Source organism: Sminthopsis crassicaudata, chromosome 3, assembly GCF_048593235.1.
Source record: "Sminthopsis crassicaudata isolate SCR6 chromosome 3, ASM4859323v1, whole genome shotgun sequence".
Taxonomy (NCBI): domain Eukaryota; kingdom Metazoa; phylum Chordata; class Mammalia; order Dasyuromorphia; family Dasyuridae; genus Sminthopsis; species Sminthopsis crassicaudata.
This window is the reverse complement of record NC_133619.1, coordinates 333,400,960-333,424,069: the sequence shown is the minus strand read 5'-3', so window position 1 is coordinate 333,424,069 and position 23,110 is coordinate 333,400,960. Positions and strand designations below refer to the sequence as shown.

The 23,110-nt window shown below is 37.6% G+C and overlaps 1 protein-coding gene and 1 long non-coding RNA gene across 12 annotated transcripts in view; one reads left to right on the top strand and one right to left on the bottom strand.

The window, feature by feature from the left end:
* The window catches only part of KALRN (kalirin RhoGEF kinase), a 934,437-nt gene that overhangs the window by 412,085 nt on the left and 499,242 nt on the right, over positions 1-23,110 (bottom strand). For all 11 annotated transcript variants that reach the window (XM_074301431.1, XM_074301444.1, XM_074301430.1 and 8 more), the window contains exons 12-13: positions 13,872-14,041; positions 5,255-5,429 (exon numbers count right to left, since the gene is read on the bottom strand). In XM_074301431.1, coding sequence (XP_074157532.1) covers positions 5,255-5,429; positions 13,872-14,041 — 345 coding nt within the window. The remainder of the gene's footprint in view (positions 1-5,254; positions 5,430-13,871; positions 14,042-23,110) is intronic.
* Positions 13,975-23,110, top strand: part of LOC141561601 (uncharacterized) — a 55,266-nt gene continuing 46,130 nt past the window's right edge. Inside the window, exon 1 of the long non-coding RNA XR_012488092.1 lies at positions 13,975-14,053. This is a non-coding gene — a long non-coding RNA (uncharacterized LOC141561601). The remainder of the gene's footprint in view (positions 14,054-23,110) is intronic.

Here is a 23,110-nt window from a genome sequence, read left to right as displayed (position 1 = left end):
CTTGGTCTGGAGCAGGGACTTTTATCATGGACCTAGGATTTCAATATTAAAATCAGTGAGCTGATTTTAACAGCTTTCTACTGTGCTAGCTAGTAGACAGATGGATAGATAGATAAGCAAAGGGATAAGAAAGTGAAAAATAATACAAAGAATAAAAAAGTAAACAAATGAACAAACAAATGAATGAATGAATGAGTAGGGTCTCTTCATGGACAAAGGCATCTGGGTTCTCATTGTGGTTTTAGTTCTACAAATGGAACTTTCCAACTGCTTCAGAAACTTACAGTCTAAGAGAACTCTCCAAATTGAGCTACTGAGGGGTTGAGTTCCTTTACTCACAGTGTCAATGAAGTGTAAGAGGCAGGATTTGTATCTGGTTTTCCTAACTCCAACCAATCTATGTTGCCAGGCCAGCTCTAATTATTTTAACCATTTCAAGAAAAGTTAAGACCTCATGATTTTGAGTAGAACTTAAAATTGATTTAAAGGAAATAATAAATTAAAACAATTATATGTGTATGTCTCAGGAAATCTAAAAAGAGCTGACTGTATTTGGATTAATTCAGAGATTCATTTGAATATGCTGAGCTAACAAAAAGACAGATCTTTTACCTGTGACAAGTAGTGGAGAGAATCTTGTTACAGTACTGGTGATGGATGACCCAGGACAGTCCCAAAGAGTAAGAGTTATAACCAGAAGACAAATACAAAATTAACTGGATTTTATCAAGTACTAAATATACTCTGGACCAGCCACATTGGCCTACTTGCTATTCCCCACATAATACTCTATCTCCCATCTCCTGGCCTTTGCTTTGGCTCTCCCCCATGCTTGACATTCATACCTCTGCCTCTTGGAATACCCGTTTTTCTTCCAAACTAAACCAATCCCACCTTCTTTATAAAACTGTTCCTGACCCCCACTCCTCCAGCCATAGCTCTAGTGCCATTTCTTCCTAAATTCTTGTGTGTTAATTTTGCATAGATTATGTATATACATGCTGTCTCTCTCTATTAGAATATAAGCTCCTTGAAGGTAGGGGGGAGGCCTGTTTAACTTTTTGTTTTGTGTTTTGTATTTCTCAGTATTTAATACAGTGTCTGGTAAAGCATCTGACTCTTCATGAGCCCATTTGGGGATTTTTTGGCAGAAACACTGGAGTGCTTTGCCATTTCCTTCTCCAGATTATTTTACAGATTAGGAAACCAAGGCACACAGATTTAAGTGATTTGCCCAAAGTCACACAGCTGGGAAGTATTTCTGGCCAGATTTGAAATCAATTCTTCCTAACTCTAGGCCTAGCTCTCTGTCTACTGTGTCACCTACCTATCCACCTATGCCAAATAGAGGTGCTTGACTAAAGGAGTAATCCCCTGAGTTGTAAGAATAGCATTTTACAAAGCTCAGTGAATTCAGGGAATTAGAATTTTTAAAAATCAATTTAATTTTTTCATTTGACCTTAGCGTCCAGTTCACCTGTTAATTTTAAAGATGAGAAAACTGAAGCTCAGAGAAATTAAAAAATGTTTTCTCCACAACTAATGAGATAAAATACTCTGATCTTCTTCCTCTCAGTCCAGTGTTTTGGTGTTGTCTCCACTAAACTACAGATTTTAATCTGTTTTCAATTTAGACAAATTAATTGCATGTTTAAATACAAAAATATTTAGTTCAATGGTAAGTTCCTCCAAGAGTCAAATAAGGACTTTCTTAGAGCTCTAAGGTCAAGAAATAATCCTCACACTCCTTCTCATTTTTCCCTTTAAGAGCCTATGATAAACATTATGCACACCACAGCATATTACCTTCTTGGTTGAATTTATATGAGGTAATTTTGAATAAATGAGTTTATTTTTAAAAAATCACAATAGTAACTGTTCTAGGAAATTTTCTGTTCTTAAAATATTTGTAGAGAGGCAGAAAGGGGAGGAGGAAAAAAGAGACCTATGATTTCATCTCTGTTGGGAATTCCCAGTATGAAATCTCCTTCCACCAATGCATATTGGAACTAATCTGTAATTTACAGTCATAGAAAGGAAGCTAAACAATAGATTTGGTTACTTGCTTATGGCTTTTAAATATATATATGTGTGTATGTATTTCCTGAAAAATATTTTCTACTTAAAAAAAAAAACTGATAAGCTAAGTTGCACAACTAAGGCATTGAATTATGATTTATCTAAAACTAGGTAAGCAGATATATTCAACTTTAATGATACTTAAGGGAAAATGTCTGCAGAGCTCACATTACAGCTTAGTTTCTCCATTTCTTATGCAGGTACCATGTTCTAGTCTGTATCATTATTATTTGTTTGGCTGTCTGATTTTCCTTGCTAGATGCTATGTTTTGTTGATCTCTGCACCTGTCATGGGACCTAGAATAGTGCTGGCATCTCATAGGTTGTTAAAAATATGTGTACCTCGTACCTAGATTTGCCAACATGATTTGCCAACATCACACATAGGAATACCTAAAATAATCAGCTTTGGGAAAAATTCTGAAGTAGCCAGTTTGTTTCCTGTGTCTTTCCAAATCCTCTCCCTTAATCCAATTATGGTACCCTCTTCCCTTGTCAACCACTATAATTATGGCCTTCTATTCTCCCTTTCTCCCATCAAAACTTGTTTTCAGTTGGCACATCATAAACTAATACATACTAGCACTAATTACTACTTAATGTGTAACCCTATCATATTGGACTAATCCAATAAGCAGAAGAATTACAAAATGTAGAATTTGAGGGACTGGTGATAAGACAAGTTGGAGAGGGGTTTTTTGAGTAATCCATAAGAAAGAGGGTTCAAGATTCATTCAAGACTAGCCAAGTGACTATTCTTAAGGCAAACTCAATATGGGAAAACTTTTCATTATGCAAATTATACTTTTGATAGAGTGAATTTTTTTTTCTTTTACAAAACAGTTCACCAAAGGATTCTTTTAAATAACAATTTATCCCATTGTTGCAGTTAAGATATGATTTGGTTGATAAAAATTTTGCTTTATACTTAACTTTTCTAGAAAATCTTTTCTTGCCTAAAGTGAAAACTCTTTTACAAAGATTTACCATATACAGAGCATATGTTATAAAGTGTTATTTAAGGAGAGAAATTGGATTTAAACTGAATTGTTAAGACTTTCCCTCAGTCCCTTTGTAAACAGAGACATAGTTCAATTCATATGGCTAACTGATGGCAGAGAATGCAGTAGGCTGGTGCCAATGGAGAGGAGTGAAGTACATCTGACATACAGAAATTAAACCAGCAACCTTGGCTTCCACTGGCATGTTCAAATACAATGAGCCCCAGACAGTCCAGATCAGAGGGCTATGTGGTGATTTGGGAAGGGAGAGCAGTAACATTAAGCACAGATGGAAAATGACTACATTTGCTTCGGTAATTTTCCCTCTTGATAATTCTACCCTTAGCTGATAGGTGGGATTGGGGGCAGACGAGTTCTGCAAGCCCCTGGATTGTAGGCACTTGGACCATATTATCCGACACCCATCCCCTCCCAATCAGAACACATGGCCTGACAAAAGCTATTCCCTTTTGTGGAGTTTACCTAAAAAAGACACATTCTATTCTGGAAAATGGGACTGACCCAGAAATCTGGGACATGTGGTCATTCTTCTTTTGGGGGCTGTTATACCAGAAGATGAAATATGCAAGGAGATACAACATGGCACCTGACTCTGGAGTTTCAGAAATGCTCTGATTAGTCTATGGAGTAGAACGAAACTTTGATTTTCATTTATCAGCCTTTTAATCTGCTCTCTTAATTGCTGTATAACTAAGGACATTCCCCTAGCTTTAGGGGGTGTATGAGTTTTCTGTTTGCCAGTCTATTTCCATGCTGGGTTCTGCTATCTTGGACAAGTGCACCAGTCACTTTGATCTATATATACAGCAAACCTAGTGCTGAGAATACCACCTGCTTTTGAAAACAGCTTGTTATTCTTCCTGGTTCCTGTTGTTGATGTTCAGTGGTTTGAGTCATGTACCATTCTTCTTGACCCATTTTGGGGTTTTCTTGGCAAAGATGTTAGAGTAGTTTGACATTTCTTTCTCTCGCTCTCTTTACAGATAAGGAACTGGGGCAAACATGGTAAAATGGCTTATCCAGGGTCACACAGCTAATAAGTGTCTGAGGCTAGGTTTGAACTCTGGAAGAGGAGTTTTCTGACATCCAGGCCTGAAACTCTATTCACTGTACCACTTAGATGCCCTCCTGATCCCTGGAAGTGAAGGCCATGCTTGTCACTGATTAACCAACTTGCTAACAATAAGACTTTGAAATCATAAGTTACTAAACAATGGGGCACAGTGAAATAAATTTACCTGGAGAGTAAGGAAGGCAGACTCCTACAGCATTGACAAAATATTCCAGAAAATGTACATACAGACAAAACTCAATAGAGATGGGCCCCTGTAACTTTGGTGTCTAGTATAACTCCCTCATTTTTTGGTTGAGAAAACTGAGTCTCAGACAGTAGAAATAACTTATCTATAGTTAAAGGCAAAACTAAGATGAGAAGCCATCTGTCCTGGCGAGAATATGTAGAATTATAGCTTGAAGGCCTAAGTGCTCAGGAAGCAGAGTAACAGGGTAGAGTAGATAGGGTTCTTCCTATTACATTACATTATCTTTTTTTCTTTATTTTGTCCCTGACAGTATCATACCAGACAATACAGACAAAAACATAAAGTGTGTCCTGCTGCTATACTACAAAGGATGATTTTGAGGATCAAGTGAAATCATGTAAAAATAGGGTTTTTGTGTACGTATATAAAAGATACAAACATATGTATAGTCATGGGGGAATGAGGCATGATGAATAAGTGTGCAGAGAGTCAAGGATCCCCTTGGTCCATTACAAGTGAATTAGATCATGTCTAAAAATGTACAGTTAAGACAAATTATCTTACGCCATCTCCCAGAGGATATTAGTTAGCAAATTCCTTTCCCTGTTTCATTGGTGTAGAATCATAGATTTAAGGCTGAAAAGAACCTCAGAGTTCATCTGGGCCAGTTCTTTCATTTGACAGAGGAGGAAACAGGCCCACAAAGGTTAACTGTCTTTCGTGAGATCATAAAAGGAGTAAGTACCAAAGGGAGGATTTGAATCCAGAACTGATTCCAGAATCAGTGTTCTACCTTCTGTGCCATGTTTTTCCTTCATTTCCTCCATTCAAGTCCTCACCACCCTAGCCACTGGCCCCTAAAGTCAGTTCCATACAAAGTTAGTGTGTTACCTCAATAGTATATTGCTCAAAGATCCGAAGCTGTAGGAAGATGTCCAGCTTGATTTTGCGCTCATGGAAAAGCTCTTCCATCTGCACTTGGGCTTCATCGAGCTGCTGCAGGACTGATTCGATGTGACTGATGGAGCTATTATGAGGCGTCTTGTTGCTGGACACTGCCGAATCCCTGTAGCAGAGCAGGGAAAAAGGAAGGGCGATACCCAAAATGTTAAATGGTGCCATCTAACAGGATCCAAGTCTCTATGGCATGTGTATGAGCCAAACATAATGCCAGAGCTCTGAGGAAGTTTATGCATTTCATTAAACAAGTGTTTGTTTACCTTTCAGAGTTCAGAGTTGAAAGGGACATCAAAAATCCCTCGATAGGCGAGGAAACAATCCCAGAGAAGGAAAGCAAGCTCACAGCTAGTGAGAGATTGAGTGTGGATTATTACCCAAGGCTCTTGGTTCCCAACTCAATGTTCTTTGTACTCTATCCCACTGTCTCTTTGCCCTTTACCATGTTCATGGAAACACCAAACTGGGCAAAAAGATAATAACCATCTGAGTTGTACCCAGTGGTGTTAGAAGCTCAAATCTAATTTATATAAAAGAGTTTGGAAAGCATAAAATGACAAAGACATTTTTTATGGATGATTCCCCCTGCTAATCAAAAAATGCAATCCAGATCACAAGAAATATACAGTATATTTGGGAGATGCAAAATACAAATGAAGATAAATATCAAACAACCGGAGAAGAATTGAAAGGCATATGTCAACAAGTGGATTACGGTAGAATTATAGCTGGAAGGTCGGGGAACAAAGTAAAGGAGTAGTCACACCAGGATAGGGTAGATAATTGGCAAATATTTTCTAAAATAAAAAAATTTTGGTTGTGTATTAAAAATGGAAACTGACATAGAGTAGTAGGAGGACAGAGAAGGGTATTCCAAGGGTGGGATGATAAATACCAAGGCAAGGGTGAGAGTAACCATATTGTTTTTAAAAGGTCCAACAAATAGAATGACTTGATTAAAGCAGAAGATGAGAGGTGAAGAAGCAGAAAAGAAATTGGAAAAAGTAAACTCTGGGATAGCAAGAACCATTTTCTTTTGTCTTCGTACTCCTTTTCCTACACCATTCTTCTCCCTACATCCACTCCCACTCCTCCACATGAGTCTGGCACATAGTAACTACTTAATAAATGCTTGTTGAATTAAGTTGAATTCTCATCCTTTCCCCATGGATCCTTGCAAACTGAACTACTAAAAACATTTTAGTACTAACAGAAAAACCTAAAACGGTATTTCCCTCAAGAATCAAGGATGCTGTTGTGTTCTGAGGGCAAATGATAGGGTTCTTGATGCTACTGTGATTGGAGAATGTGTTTTAAGTTATCTTTAAATTGAGAGAATAAATACACCGGTGCATTAATTAATTCCACTTTGTTCTTTGAGCTTTCTCCTGATTAGTACCTTAGCATATCCTTCCCTATCTTCCTTTCTGAAGCTTACAAGGGCCTTTTTTTTTCATTCAACATATATGTTCTAAAGATATATTATAGAGAGAGAGAAGAGAGAGAAAGAAGAGAGAGAGAGACAGAGAGACAGAGAGATAGAGAGACAGACAGAGAGAGAGAGAGAGACAGAGAGAGACAGAGAGAGACAGAGAGACACAGAGAGAGAGAGAGAGAGACAGAGAGACAGAGAAAGAGAGACAGAGAGAGAGAGACAGACAGAGAGAGAGAGACAGAGAGATAAAGAAGAAAGAGAGAGAGAGAAGAGAGAGAAAGAAGAAAGAGAGAGAGAGAAGAGAGAGAAAGAAGAAAGAGAGAGAGACAGAGAGACAGAGAGAGACAGAGAGAGAGAGAGAAGAGAGAGAAAGAAGAAAGAGAGAGAGACAGAGAGAGAGACAGAGAGACAGAGAGAGATAGAGAGACAGAGAGAGAGAGAAGAGAGAGAAAGAAGAAAGAGAGAGAGAGAAGAGAGAGAAAGAAGAAAGAGAGAAAATATAAAATATTCTGGTCTAGTTACATGTATTTTTCTTTATGCATTTTCATCAATTTGTTCTTGCACCACCAGTTTCAAGAAGGCGATGTCTGATTCTGAGTAAATAACTTTGTAAAGTATCCAACACATTGCTACATACTTAATAAGGATTCTCACCAAGCACCACTTACTTTTCTCTTTTCCCTTCACTGATCTTGGAATAGGATAGATGAGAAGATGAGATAGATAACAAATAGTCACATAGGATTAGATATGCTCCTCAGTTGTAGGGGGCATGAGGGTACACATCTTACTTAGTTTTGCATCTGGTCTGGTTTCTAACAGAGCACGTTACACATTTTATTTTTAGTTCAGACTTATTTCATCGGAGTTCAGGATCTCCCTCTCACCAATGCAGAATAGCAATAAATCTGCCATTTACTTGACTCATCAAACATTTATTATGTGCCTATCATGTGCAGAACAGCTAGCTGGCATAGTGGATAGGATACCAGACTTGCAGACAACACTCCTCTTCCTGAGTTCAAATCTGGCCTCAGACATTTACTAGTTGGATGACTCTGGGCAAGTCACTTCACCCTGTCTGCCTCAGTTTCCTCATCTGTAAAATAATCTGGAGAAGGAAATGGCAAGTCATTCCAGTATATTTACCAAGGAAACTCTAAATTCTGACTCTAAAACTCAGAGAGTCAGACTTGATCAGAAATGACTGAACAACAATAATGTCATATAAAAAGTACCAAGCTAGGCATTGAGGGCACAAATGTAACCAGGTGCCATAGAAGAAGCCTAAGTTCTACCATGAGAGTTTAAATCCCAGCTCTGCCACTTCCTCCCCATCTATATGTTCTTAAACCTTTTTGATCCTTAGTTTCCTTATCCATAAAAATAAATGTTCATTGATGTTGTTCAGTCATTTTTCAGTTATGTCTGACTCTTTGTGACTCCATTTCAGGTTTTCTGATTTTGATATTTCCTTCTCCAGATCATTTTTACAGATGAGGAAACTGAGGGAAACAGGGTTAGCTTTGGTCACAGAGCTCTGTCTGAAGCCAGATTTGAAGTCAAGTCTTAATGATTCCAGGTCCAGCACTTTATCCACTGTGCTGCCCTTTTAAAAAATGAGCAAAAAATGAGAACAAAGAAAATAATATTAATGATCCATTGTAAATTGGACAGTTACTTAAGTTTCTTGAATTGATAATGGATTTATATAAAATGATCTACTCTCTTATCTGATTCCCTTTTGCTATGAATAGTAGTGTGTATGTGAGACAGCTCTTGCTCTGGCAATACGTTCAGCCTGAGGGTGAAGAAAAGAGCTTTTCTTTGGATGAAGCTATCTATTCTATTCAGAAATGGAACACCTTGTTCTCACTTCATTTCTGTACCCACTGGAGAACTAATTTACACAAAACCAACAGAAACTAGACCATGTCCTTTTAACCTCTTTAACCAATGCTCACTTGTATGGAAGCTATAATATTTATATAACTGCAATAATACCAATTGTATTAACATATAATTTATCGTAATAAAATATTTAAAATACATATATAAATGTAATAATATAGTGCCCACAATATTAATATATAATAATCTTCCATAATAAAAACAGATATAAAATTTTAAAACTTTAATAATATAATACCTAAATTTTTAATATACAATGATAATTTATAATAATTAAATAATAACTATAAGATCATGTTATCATCTATCCTTGGACTTCTCTAGCATCTATGTAAATTTACTTTTCAGGTTTGCAAATAACACAGATCTAAAAGAAATAGCTAATACAGCCAACTCAGAATCTGGTTTTGCCTTTTTCTCTCCCTTCCTCCTCCCTCCCTCCCTCCCTCCCTCCCTCCCTTCTTTCCTTCCTTCCTTCCTTCCTTCCTTCCTTCCTTCCTTCCTTCCTTCCTTCCTTCCTTCCTTCCTTCCTTCCTTCCTTCCTTCCTTCCTTCCTTCCTTCCTTCCTTCCTCCCTCCATTCCTTCCTTCCTCTCCTTCCTTCCTCCCTTTCCTTCCTTCCTTCCTTTCCTTCCTTCCTTCCTTCCTTCCTTCCTTCCTTCCTTCCTTCCTTCCTTCCTTCCTTCCTTCCTCCCTCCATTCCTTCCTTCCTCTCCTTCCTTCCTCCCTTTCCTTCCTTCCTTTCCTTCCTTCCTTCCTTCCTTCCTCTCTTCCTCTCTTCCTTCCTTCCTTCCTTCCTTCCTTCCTTCCTTCCTTCCTTCCTTCCTTCCTTCCTCCCTCCATTCCTTCCTTCCTCTCCTTCCTTCCTCCCTTTCCTTCCTTCCTTCCTTTCCTTCCTTCCTTCCTTCCTTCCTTCCTTCCTTCCTTCCTTCCTTCCTTCCTTCCTTCCTCCCTCCATTCCTTCCTTCCTCTCCTTCCTTCCTCCCTTTCCTTCCTTCCTTTCCTTCCTTCCTTCCTTCCTTCCTCCCTTCCTCTCTTCCTTCCTTCCTTCCTTCCTTCCTTCCTTCCTTCCTTCCTTCCTTCCTTCCTTCCTTCCTTCCTTCCTTCCTTCCTTCCTTCCTTCCTTCCTTCCTCTCCTTCCTCTCCTTCCTCCCTTCCTTCCTTCCTTCTTTCCTTCCTTCCTTCCTCCCTTCCTTCCTCCCTTCCTTCCTTCTTTTCTTCCTTCCTCCCTCCCTTCTTTCCTCCCTCCCTTCCTTTCTGCCTTGGTTGCTTGCTTCCTTTTTTATGGCCAGAATTAAATACTGAATCTAACCATTTGTACAAAGAGTTGAGGAAACAAAGATGAATTCAGCCTAGAATTATAGAGTTAGACTTAGAAGGCACTTCAGAGGCCATCTAGCCCAAATCTCTCACTGTTTATTTATTATTGTTACTCAAAGCTGATTTTAGAAAGGCCTGGAAAGATTTACATGAACTGCTGCTGAGCAAGAAGAACCAGGAATACATTGTGTACAGTAACACACAGTGACAGTAAGATTGTGCATCATAGCACAATCTGTGAAAGAACAGCAGTTCAGTGATCCAAGGCAATCCTAATGAATTTTGGATAGAAAATAGAAAATTATGGAGACTCAATGTAAATCAATACACACTTCCCCCGCCTTTTTTCTTCTGTTTTAATTTTTCCCATGGTTTTTCCTTTTGTTTTGACTTTTCTCTCCCAACATGATTCATAAGGAAATGTGTTTTTAAAAATGAATGTTCTTGTTGTTCAGTTGTTTACTAGTGTCTGATTCTTCATGATCCTATGAACCATAGCACATCAATATTGCCCATAGGATTTTCTTGGCAAAGATACTAGAGTAGTAGTTTCCCATTCCCTTCTCCAGTGGATTAAAGAAAACAGTGGCAAAGTGACAAAAAAAAGTGACTAGTAAGTGTCTGAGGTCAGATTTGAACTCAGGTCTTCCTGTCTCTAGTATCAGCGCTCTAGCCAAGGCCCTAGCTGCTTCCAATACATCCACTAGACATACATACAGATGGGGTCACAAGGAGTTAGACACTACTAAAGCAATTGAACAACATACATAGATAAAATGAAGGGCAGAGACTTAAATTGAGAACATAGAGGTTCTTGTCCAAAGTTATTTAGGCAAGGTAAAATCTGAACCAAGCTCCTCTGACTTCAGAGTCACTTCTCTGCTGTTAACATAAATTGCTTTGCAAACTTTTATTTTTATTTAGGTGATATGGTGGATAGACTTCTGGGGTGGAGTCAAGAAGACCTGAATTCAAATTTGATCTCAGATATCAGCTATTTAACCTCTGACTATCTCAGTTTTCCCATCTGTAAAATGACTGTGATAATAGTACCTGCTTCCCAGGATTACTGTGAGTAAGTATCAAGTGAGACTGTCTGGCACGTAGTAGGCTCTTAGAAAATGCTTGTTTTCTTCTTTCCTTCCCTGACCTTAAGGAATCTATACTCTAGTGGATTATATGAGATTAAAATGCAAATTTGAATATGATTAAATGAATAAGGCAGATTAGAGAAGGATGAAGCAAACGTGGAGGGAGGGATATTCATATCTGAGGAAGAGGGGAAGTATTTAATTAGGGCTTTATGAAGTAAAATACACTTGAGAGAGGCTGTGAGCTAAGAAACAGATGCAGATATGAGGGAGGGGTGGGAACTTCCAGGAACAGTCAGTGCATATGTAAATTTCTTTTTTTTTTTATTTGTTTTATTTTTCTTTCTGGTTATATATGTATATTAACTTAAAAAAATATATATATGTATATATATATGTATATACATATATACATATATATATATATATATATATATATATATATATATATATATATATATATATATATATATATATATATATATATATATATATATCTTAACTTGGATCATTAGTTTTTTAGTCTTCCAAGAATTTGAAGGGTTGTTTTTTGTTTTGTTTTGTTTTGTTTTAAATAGCTTTTTATTTACAAGATAAATGCATGGGTAATTTTTTCATCATTGACAATTGCAAAACCTTTTGTTACAATTTTTCCCCTCCTTCCCTCTACCCCCTCCCCCAGATGGCAGGTTGACCAATACATGTTATATATGTTAAAGTATATTAAATACATATTTCTTTATGAATTATGTTGGGAGAGAAAAATCAGAACAAAAGGGAAAAACATAACAGAAGGAAAAAAGTGAACGTAGCATATATTGATTTACATTTAATCTTCATAGTTCTCTTTTTGGATATAGATGGCTATTTTCTATCCAAAATTTATGTACGTGTAAGTTCCAAAGATCATTTGGTTAGTGAGCCTACTGGAGAATCTGGATAATCACTCTTGTTGTTTGGGATACGAAACTCCAAAATTTTAACTGAAAATTAAGTTTATTATTTTTGTTTATTTAATTCAACAATGAATATGAAAATAAAATCTCTAATGGAGTTTATTTTCTCACAACCTGAGGTGAAGGAATAGATCTCTGAGATAATGAGATTGCTTATGATCTTTGCCCAAATAAATTCTGTTGTCCTTAGATTAGTTAAAGGAGAGAAATAGTTCATAGAATTGTAGATTTAGAACAAGAAAGATCATTTGGACCAGCTCCCTCATTTATAGATGAAAAAAAAAAAAAAGACATACAAACAAATGAATTGATTTACCCATGGTCAAAAAGTTCTCACAGGTGACTGAAACCCAGATTCTCTTCCCATGATCTACAATATGGCATCATTAGCTTTACCAGATCATATTTATTTAGCATTTGGGCAAAGATTTATTAAAATATTATAAATTATTATAAAATATTATGCCAAAGATTTCATGGCACCTTTTTGGGAAAATACAAAATCTTTTATAAGCATAACAAACTATAAAGTAGTCATGTTTTTCAAGTGAAATCTCATGTTTTCAGGCTGGCATTCAATGCTCTCTATAATCAGTTTCAACCTATTTTTCTGACTTACTTTACAGTGTTTACATTTGGGAATCTTATACCTGGAACAAAATAGACTGTTATTCCCCATTACATTTAGAGGCATTATTAGCCTCCTCCTTTTGTTCATACTTCTACATCCAAGTGGAACACTTCTTCATCTCCCAACTCTGCTTCTCAAAATCCTATTCATCCTTCAATACTCCTTGATGAAATCTTTCCTGATACATCCAAGTAGAAGTGATCCTGACTTTCTCTAATGGAACCCAAGAGTTTTTAGTTTATGTCTTGCCCTTCCTCTATAAGTAGAACATAAATTGAGGACAATTCATTTTTATCTTGTAATCCTTGCATAGAGCCTTATACATAATAAGACTTAATTAATAAATATTTGCTGAATTGGATTGAATTGAACTTCCTAATATTGAATGAGTAAGCTCCAAGAGGGCAGGAACCATATATTACTCACCTTCTCAGTTCCTAACATAAATATTTAGGAATGGGAATAGCTAATGGGAGAGTTTAGTGGGGTGGATAATTGTGAAATTACAAATATTGCTCTGGAATGAAATGTAAGATCAAAAAGTTTCAAAAGGTATTTTCCTTTTTTAATTGTGTTTTGTTTGGGATGATTTAAAACAAAGCTGTTAAATAGCCTAGAAATAATGTACATTAATTCATGTGTGACTAATTAAAATTGACCATATCGCTAAATTATAGCATCCCTATATTCTCATAAACTAGTGCCAAAGTGAGCTCTCATCCTCCCAATTCTGCTGGCTGGCTTTGGATCAAATACTTTATGATGTGACATTTCATAATGGGAATGTCTCCACTATGCCAAACAACCACTCTGAGGATCGCTTCAAAGGATCGTGAGACAACACTGTGTTTCAATGGCTCCAGATTTACTACTTTAGTGGAAATGTTTGGAACTGAATAATAACATAAGAATTTAAAGGTTCATTTTCAACGTATTTCCGTACTTATTTCTTTTACCTCATTGCTACTTTGTGAGATAAGTGAGATGAGAGGGTACTTTTTACTCTTTTTGACAGAAGGAAAAATCAAGGTGCAAAAGCTTTGGCCAAGATTGCATAGTCATTGATTGTCAATGAAGTCTGGAACTTAAGCCTCTGGATGTCCACTGAAGGATCTCTCCAGTGGCTCAGATGCCTTTCTGATTCACCTGGGCTTGGTTCCCTTCTGCCTCTCCTCCTACAGAGCTCGCCCTAGAGAACTCACACTGACCTGAGTTGCTGAATGAGATCTTCTCCTTCCTTGATGACGTTGAGTGTGGCATCTAGAGTGGCCGTCTGCTGCTGTTGGAACTGCTTGATTAGTTCCTGGACAGCATCCACCGAGTCTGCGCACACATCTTCCAGCAGTTCCTTCTGCAGGTCCTCCATCCATGTCCACAACTGGCAGGAAAGGTAAGAGGGAATTAGAGAAAATGGGGAGTTGGTGTAAGGATGAGGAAAAAGAAATCCTACTAGATTTATCCAATCCACCTTCTTCCAGCCAGAGCAATATCCCACACGGCCCTCCACCTTGACTACCTCCAATTTATCCTGTATTAAACCTTTTTTGTATGTAATTGCTGGCATTTTTATATCCCCCAATTGTTTGTGATCTCTTGGAGAGCAAGATTTGTCTTTGCTTTCTATTATATCTTCAGCTCTTAGCAAAGTGTCTGGTACATAGTAGGTGCTTGGTAAAAGCTTGTTGACTGCTTGGACTTTGATGATTTTTCATTTATGTATTTCTACTATAAAGGGATCACTGGAAAAAGTTGCCATATGTTGAAGATTAAAAAACAAACAGATAGACTGATCACCTTTGGACTGATATTGCTGTTCAATCATTTAATTTGTATCTCTTTGTGACCTCATTTGGAGTTTTCTGGGCAAAGTAGTGAAGTGGTTTGCCATGTTCTTCTCCAGCTCACTTAACAGATGAGGAAACTGAGGCAAACAGGATTATACAGCTAGTAAGTGTCTGAGGCTGCATTTGAATTCAGAAAGTTGAATCTTCCTGACTCCAGGCCCAGCACTCTCTCTACAATGTCATCTAGCTGCCTGGCCCCTCAGCACATGGTAGGAATTTAATTAATAATGTATTCACTAACTGACTGACTATACCAATAGGCAAATTTATGGTTAAAAATACTTTTACTTATATCTCCTCATTTAAATCACTTGCCAGAGATAATATGGAAGGGATAATAGTAAGAAATTAATAATAACTAATATTTACATAGTACCTACTATATGCCAGGCACTGAGCTAAGTACTTTACAAATATTATCTCATCATATCCTCACAGCAATCCTGAGAGGTAGATATTATTATTATTCCCATTTTACAGTTGAGGTATTTGAGACCAACAGAAATTAAATGACTTGCCCAGGTTTACACAGCCTAGTACATGTCTGAGCTTGGATTTGAACTCAGGACTTGCTGAATCTAGCCCTGGTGCTCTATCCCCCTGTACTACCTAGCTGCCATAAGGGATTCCCAATCTGACCAAGAACTGAGCTAGGTAATTTCTCAATTCCTAATATTCTATGGTTCTAAATTGGACCATGTGAATATTGTTCCCACTTTACAGATAAAAGCAGCTGAGGATGAAGGACTTTAAGTGACAGTCCAAGGTTACAGGAATCTCACTAAACCATAGCAATGAGCCTAACTAACACAGTGCTTTCTATGAGTCAGGTAGTGTACACCACAAAAACCTGATGAATGAATGAGTTTGCTGTCTGGTTTGACATCAGGGTGCATTAATTATTTGTAAGCCAAGGGCTCCATCAGGAGGTTAATGAGTGATACAGCTGAGACCTCAGGCCCAGCTCTGGAAATCTGCTTCTCAAATTCAGCTTAATTTAGCACAAGCAAGTACCAAGAGCCTCCAGTAAAGACTGAAGGGTAGATGAACAAAGCCAAGGTGACTTGCCCTGGAAAAAAAAATCCAGGTAAGACTTAGAATAATGATAATCTTCACATCTCTTAAGGGTTACTAGGAGCAACTAGGTAGAGTGTCGGCCCTGGAGTCAGGAGGACCTGAGTTCAAATCTGATCCCAGACACTTAATACTTCCAAGCTGTGTGATTCTGGGCAAGTCACTTAACCCCAATTGCCTTGCAAAAAAAGTTACTACATATTTGGTGTCCATCTGGGGTAAATGCAGATAAAATGAATTTAAGATACTTCAGAAAGGACTTAGTGAAGGCAAAAAAAAAAAATTGATGGGAAATTTCCCTCCATATATTCTCTGATACAACAACAAAGGCTTTCCTGGTGTTCCTGTGTAAGACATTCCATCTCCTGATTCTATGTATTTTTTATTTTCCTGTTATACCTCTCCCCCACCTCCCCACCTTTATACCTGGAATGCCCTCCCCTGAGTTGCAACTCACCTGTATTCTACAGGAGGCCTTTTCTTTCCTTTCCCTAAAGACCTTTCCTCTGAGCTTACCTTCCATTTACACTATTTATATCATCTGTGCACATATGTGTGTATATACATATGGATATTTATATATTTGCTCTCTAATTAGAATTGAAAATGGGGACTATATTTTTGCTTTCCTTTGAATATTTCCATTGCTTAATGCAGCAGTCAGAAAAGGAATAAGCAAAGTGACAATTAAAAAATAGTAACAACAAAACCAGAAAATTACCTAAACATTTTTTAGTTTAAGTTAAATTTTAAAAAGTAAATCAATCAAAAAATTAAATTTTAAAAAAGGAAAAAAATAACCCAAGATAACTACAACCATGATGAAATTATCTTTGAAGAAAGAAAGAAAATCACAGGCAAACATGCTCTTTAATAAAGCATCAGGGGTCAGTAAGCTCCTCAAGATTTAAGTAATGCTTGTTGATTAACCAACTTGACTCTTTTATGACAGGTGAGGTAGAAAACTTGAGCCTTAGCTGATTTGGATTAATCAGTCTTTGGGACAATTTCTTTTCCTTATAGAGAAAACAAAAACAAAAGAAAACAAAAGGAAACAAAAACTACTCTTTCTTACATAGCTCTGTTTGTAATGGCTCCTTCCACACTAGATTATCTGCTATGAGTCTCTCTGCTGAGGTAGGCTGTTGGTCCTTGAAAAAACAGTTATTCTGCCCATGGGGGTCTTTCTTTCTAGCATGGTAGAACCAGCCAGAGTTTATATTGCTCTGATACTCAATGGCCTTGAAGAATCCAGAAGCATCTCTACATCACAGTGAAGGACTGGATGAAGTGCCAGTGGAGGCTGCTCTAGTTTTGTTATTGTTGAATTGTTTTAATCATGTCCATCTCTTTGTGTCTCCTTTTGGGTTTTTTGGGGGCAAAGAAACTTCTTTCTCCGTTCATTTTACAGATGAGGAAACTGAGGCAAGCAGGGTTAAATGACTTGTCCAGGGTTCTACATCTAGGAAGCATCTAAGGCTAGATTGAATTCAGGAAAATGAGTCTTCTGGACTCCGGGCCCAACACTCTATGTCCTGTTCCACCTAGTTGCCTAGTATTCTTAGCCTGCCAAGGTTTAATTAGAATATTCCACGTTTGGCTCCCCAAAAGATTGATGAGACCATACCTTCCCCTCCTTTTCTATACAAGTATAGAGTTTGTAGGTATGGAACATTGCCTACATTGTCTAATTTTTTCCATGGCATTGATTGATATTGGTGTTTTTTTTTTTCTTTTTCAAAAAATTATTTTTTTAAAATGAGTGCCACTCAGGGAGAAGTAAAGATACAGAAGAACTTTAGCTGACATTAAAAACAAAAGATATTAATAACATTTATTTTAAAAGAGCACATTCCTAATACACATACCAATAAAAATTTCTCTGGTAGAAATTTCTTAACAAAAAAGCTAAACTTAAGTAAAAAGTAAATTTATTTTAAAGAACATTTTAAACACAAACTCTCTACTACATTTAGGTATCTTTCTTTTACACACATACTTCTTATGTAGGTATATACATACATAAATATATACATGTGTATATATACCTATACATATATATATGTGTGTGTATATAGGCACACACACACACATACACACACACACACACACACACACACACACACACACACACACATAAATAGCCCTAATTTTCCTAGCCCTAATTTTAAATACTAAGGTAAGGAACCTCTGTCTTCCATGTCAGATGTGACTTTTGGCCTAATTTCAAGTGGCCTGTGGGATGAAGTTGTTCTAATTACTGCTGCTATAATCAAGACAATAATTTTCTCCAAGGACTGGGAAAGTTGCTATTGTACTGAATGAAGCTTTATACTCCCTGTTCTTAATTTTAAAAACAGGTGAGTGAGATGTTTTATGTCTCCCAGCTTCATTTTCCTTGCATAAGATATTCCATCTCTGGATTTCATGCCTCTCCTTCAAATCAGCTCCAACCTTTTTGCCGGAGGCCTTTCCCCTGATATAGTATTTTGCATTTTGCTTACCTCATTAGAATGTAAGACCCTTGAGGGCAGAGATCACATATTGTCTTTCTTTGTATCTCCAACTTAGCTTAGTACCTGGCACATAGTAAGGGCTTAAAAATATTTATTGATAGGTGTCTTAACAGACAGACATGATTCTCTATGGAACAGGGAGGTTAGTGCTTTTCTGAATCAGTGTTAAATTTTGCTGAATAGTCCTTGTCCTGCTAAGGCCAAGTAAAACTTTTTTTCTTATGTATCAGACACATAGTCTATATGTATCTCATTTAAATTTTCAGTCCTAAGCATGGCTTCCAAGACCAGCCTGATTCTGGCCCAGCCTCCAATAGCTGACTAGCTTGGGTCTGGCCCAGAACAGCAATCATTATGTTCTTACTCCCCCTCTATCTAATAGACTCAACCTTGTCTATCTGAATCCTCTAGAACAAGCTTACTTTGCATTTTACCAAAAGCAAATATGCTCTCTCCTGTTGCTTACTGGCTAGTTTGCAGAACCTCTATTAATCCCTTTTGGGCAGATAGATGGTGGTGGGCTTGGCGTCAGAAACTCATTTTCCTGAGTTCAAATCTGGCCCCAGACATTTCCTAGCTGTATAACCCTGGGCAAGCCACTTAATCCTGTCTTCCTCAGTTTCCCAAATTGTAAAGTGAGCTGGAGAAGGAAATGGCAAACTGGTCCAGTATCTTTGCCAAGAAAGTCCCAAATGGGGTTACGGAGAATCAGATGTGACTGAACAACAATGAAATAAATCCCTTTTATTCTAGATTATAACCCTGGTATTGCCTCAGCAATAGACTTACACTACTAAAAGAGAGGAATTTTTCCTTCTATCCATTCTCCCCACTCTCCTCTCCCTGTCAGTGTCTGTCCTTCTAGGTAGTACTCTTCTGAGTGCCTGCTTGTCCAGAGCACAATGCTACAGTATTGAGGATCATATCAGCTCTCATGAATCCAAATTGATGAATCTCAAGTTTATTTGTCCAGGCTTAGCCTTTTTCCTAGCTGTGTGACCTTGAGCAAGTCTTTTAATCCTGTTTGCCTCAGTTTCCTGTAAAATGAACTGGAAAAGGAAATAGCAAACCATTGCAGTATCCTTGCCAAGAAAATTCCCAAATAAGGTCACGAAGACATGACTGAAAAACAACTGATCTCCTATCTTCTATATTCTCAATTAGACACAAAGTGTATGTCTTGTAGACATCGTAAGCTCAATGTATACAAAACAGAACTTATTATTTTGCTCCTAAACTTACCCCTTTTTTGACTTCCCTGTTACTGTTGAGAGTACTACCATTCTCCCAAATACACAGACTTTCCACGAGTCATTTTTATTCCCTTACTCTACTCCCATATAGAATCCATTGTCAAATCCTACTGTTTGTATCTTTATAGCAGCATTCTCATATACTGCCTTCTTTCCTCTGACACTGCTACCATGGAGGGGCAGGCCTTCGTCCTTGGTCTCTAGCCTCAAGCTTCTTCCCATTTCTCCACTCTACTGTCAAAGTGATCCTCCTAAAGGGATTTTGACTAGGAAACCCCCTTATTCAAGCAATTCTAACAATTCCCCTTTGCCTCCAGGATCAAATAGAAAATCCTCTGCTTTGCTCCTTCCCATCTTCCTAGAATTCTTATATTTTACATCCTTCCCAGAGACACTGGCTTCTTTAGTGTATTTTGGATAGGACTTTATCCTGACTGGGCACTCCTCCTGGCTGTCCCCCTTGCTGGAATTCTTCCCTTCTTATCTCTCCCTGCTGGCTTCTCTGGCTTCCTTCAAGTCTTGACTGAAGTCCCCCCTTCTGCCAGAAGCCTTTTCCAGTCCTCCATTATCTCAGTGCCTTCCTTCTGAGATTATTTCCAATTTATCCTTTGTATATCTTGTTTATACAAATTGTTTGCATGTTGCCTCACCCCATTAAACTGTGAGTTCCTAGAGAGGACAAATTGGTTTTTTTTGCCTTTGTGTAGCCCAATGCTTAGTACAGTGCCTGAAACTTAAGAGGTGTTTGATAAATGTTTGGTGACTGACTGACCCGATTCCATATTCCAGACCTATCCTGAATCTCTTATTTGTCATAACCTATATCAAATTAATCATATTTTTGATAAGGGAGAGAAAGAGAGAGGGGAGAAAATTTGGAACACAAAAAATGTGTTTTAAATGAATCTTTAAAAATTGTTTTTAGTTACATAGATAAAATACTAAATTATCAAACAAAACAAAAAAAAAAAACCTCACTTTTCAGGTGTTCCTTTTCTCAAGGATCCTAAATACTGTTGCTTGCTATTCCTCCTTCTCCTATTATTACTACTACCACCACAACTATTACTTCTAGCACTAGGACTACTACTACTACTATTACTAGATAGCTGGTAATTATACCAGCTTTAAAGTTTATAAAAAGCTTTACACATGTGATCACATCTGATCATTGAGACAACCCTGTGAGATAGATACTATTAATCCTATTTTACAGATGCAAAAATAGTCAGAGATGTTAAATGACTTGGTCAGAGTTACACAGCTAGGAAATGTCTGGGGCAAGTTTTGAGTTTGTGTTTTCTTGACTCCAATCCAAACATTCAATCCACTGTGCCATCTAGCTGCTAGAAATGAATCCATGCTGATATATTGATGTCTTCTAAGAGATGCTTTATCTGCTTCCAGGTAAAGATTGGGTTGAAGAGCAGCCTCAATCCCAAGAACACTACGTGTTTTAGGCAACACTTAGTTTGAGAGAAGAACATTTTTAAGCAGGTCAGACTTCCCTGGCCCCTCAAATCACACTCTAGGGAAACCTGACCCTGATAATAGAACCAAAATATCTAAGAACAGGCAGCCTGCAGTGACCCACTGCCCTAGAATCGTGCTGTAACCAAGACTTTGCAAGTCAGCAGATGTGAGAAGGGAAGGGAAGAGAAGGGAGGGGTTGGGGAAAAGAGAAGTCAAGCTTTCTCAGAAGACAAGCCAAATGTAGCTTGTTGTGAACACAGCTAAACAGACTAAGGGTGACTAAAAAAGGGGAAGGCACATTTTGTTTCCCAAATTTAATCTAGTAATTGGCAGTTACATTTGTGAAGAATTGACAACCATAACACAGATCTACCAGTTGAGTCTTTCACATCTGTGCTGAAATTATTAATTTGTCCCCCACCTTCATACCAGAGGAAAGAAAAGTCTTCTCCTTTCTACCCCATCCCCTAACACCCACAGCTAGCAAATGAATATTTATGAAGAGATTGTTTTCTCTCCTTTGGTCTCAGCCATCCGCTTTCATTTCTATGATCAGTGGCTATGTCTTCAGTGATGGAGACAGAGGATACATCTGGTTTGTTTCTGAGATCATCAGCTCACTCACTATTTTTGGATTTCTTCACCTTTGGAAGTTTGATTCAGCTCACACTCTAGGATTTATTTCCTTCTTTTCTGCCAACTTGATTATCTGGAAGCTGAAATCGTCAGGAAAGGGAGGGAAGGGAAGGAGTTGGGGTGGGGTGCAGCAAAGAATTGGTCAGAGAGTGAAGACTGAAGAGAAAAACCTACAAGCAAGGAAAGAAAGGGAAAAGGGCCATATTTAATTAGGCTGCTTCTAAGAACCTAGGTTGGGTTACCTTTTGGAGGGATTTATTTTGGCATTTTTTAACATGCATTTTTATGTGTTTTTTCTTCTTTTTTAATTATTAAAGCTTTTTTATTTTCAAAACATATGCACTGATAATTTTTCAACATTGATTCTTGCATAGCCTTGTGTTCCAGATTTTCCCCTCCTTCCTTAACCCCTGCCCCTAGATGGCAAGTAATCCAATATGTGTTATACATGTTAAAATATTTAACATGTATTTTAAAAGACGATGCCCACACTCTGAATGGGTTTTTAAAAATAGCAGATTCTAAAGTTGCCATGGAAAAGGAGAAAAGAAAGAAAATAGGAACTAGGGAACCATTTTCCATACCTCCTCCCTTCCCTCACCCCCATCTCCGTCATTCTAGGCCAATGTCTCAGGCCACTGTCCTGACATTACTCCTTACCTGACCCTGTCTCACCAAAAGAGAAAATAGTTTGGGCTAAACCAGGCTCCAGATTATGAAAGGAAGGAAGGCTACTTTAAAAGCAGTCACACAATATGAATTGAAGGCTTGAATACAAAGGTAAGAGCATATACACTAAGAGATGACCTCCAAAGGACCAGAACTGTGGAATTAATAAACTATCCAATATGAATTTGGGTCACCTATCCCTGACTGGAAGGTTTTAATCTTTCAGCGCCTAAGGATCTCCAAGGATCCTCCAAGAAATCCTCTCACAAAACAATAATAGGCTTAATAGGATTAAGAAGTTATTTCAGAAAAAAAAAATTGCAAAAGAAATTAGTCTGGAGATTATCTTTATTTCATCCCTCTTCTGTGGCCACAACTCTGATCCTTATTAGACAGACCTTTGATTCAGTAAGAAGGAAAAAGTAATACTATAAATCCTGTTCTGGACAGGAAGGCTATATTAGGTCATTGGTGGAGATTTTATAACTCAATTTCCTTTAAAAAAATTTAAAATGACTTTTTTTTTTCTTGTTCAAGGGAAATGACAACATCTTGTAATTACATTCAACTGAACTCTTAATTATTGGAATTGGCTGAGAAAAGGAGAGTGCAGGTGATATGAAGCAGCCAATAATCCCAAAATGATTTCTATTTGACATAAGAACCGCAACTATTAAGTGGAGGATATTATCCACAAGAGATTATAACTGAAAAATTCCAGCAGAAAAGGATTAAGCACTTGACTTTAGTTCCTACAGCAGAAAAGATTCACAGGGAATTAAAAACAAAGCATCTTGATTTCTAGCATTTATCCCTAACTCCTACTGTGAAATTAAGCCGAAGTGGTACTTGATGGGGAGAGGAAGAACTGGACTATCAAATCTAGCTGCCGAATATTAGAGGAAGAGCCTCAGGTAGCCCCATCCAACCAGGAAAGGGGAATTTATTTAGTACTTACTATCTGCAAAGCAATGTGCCAACT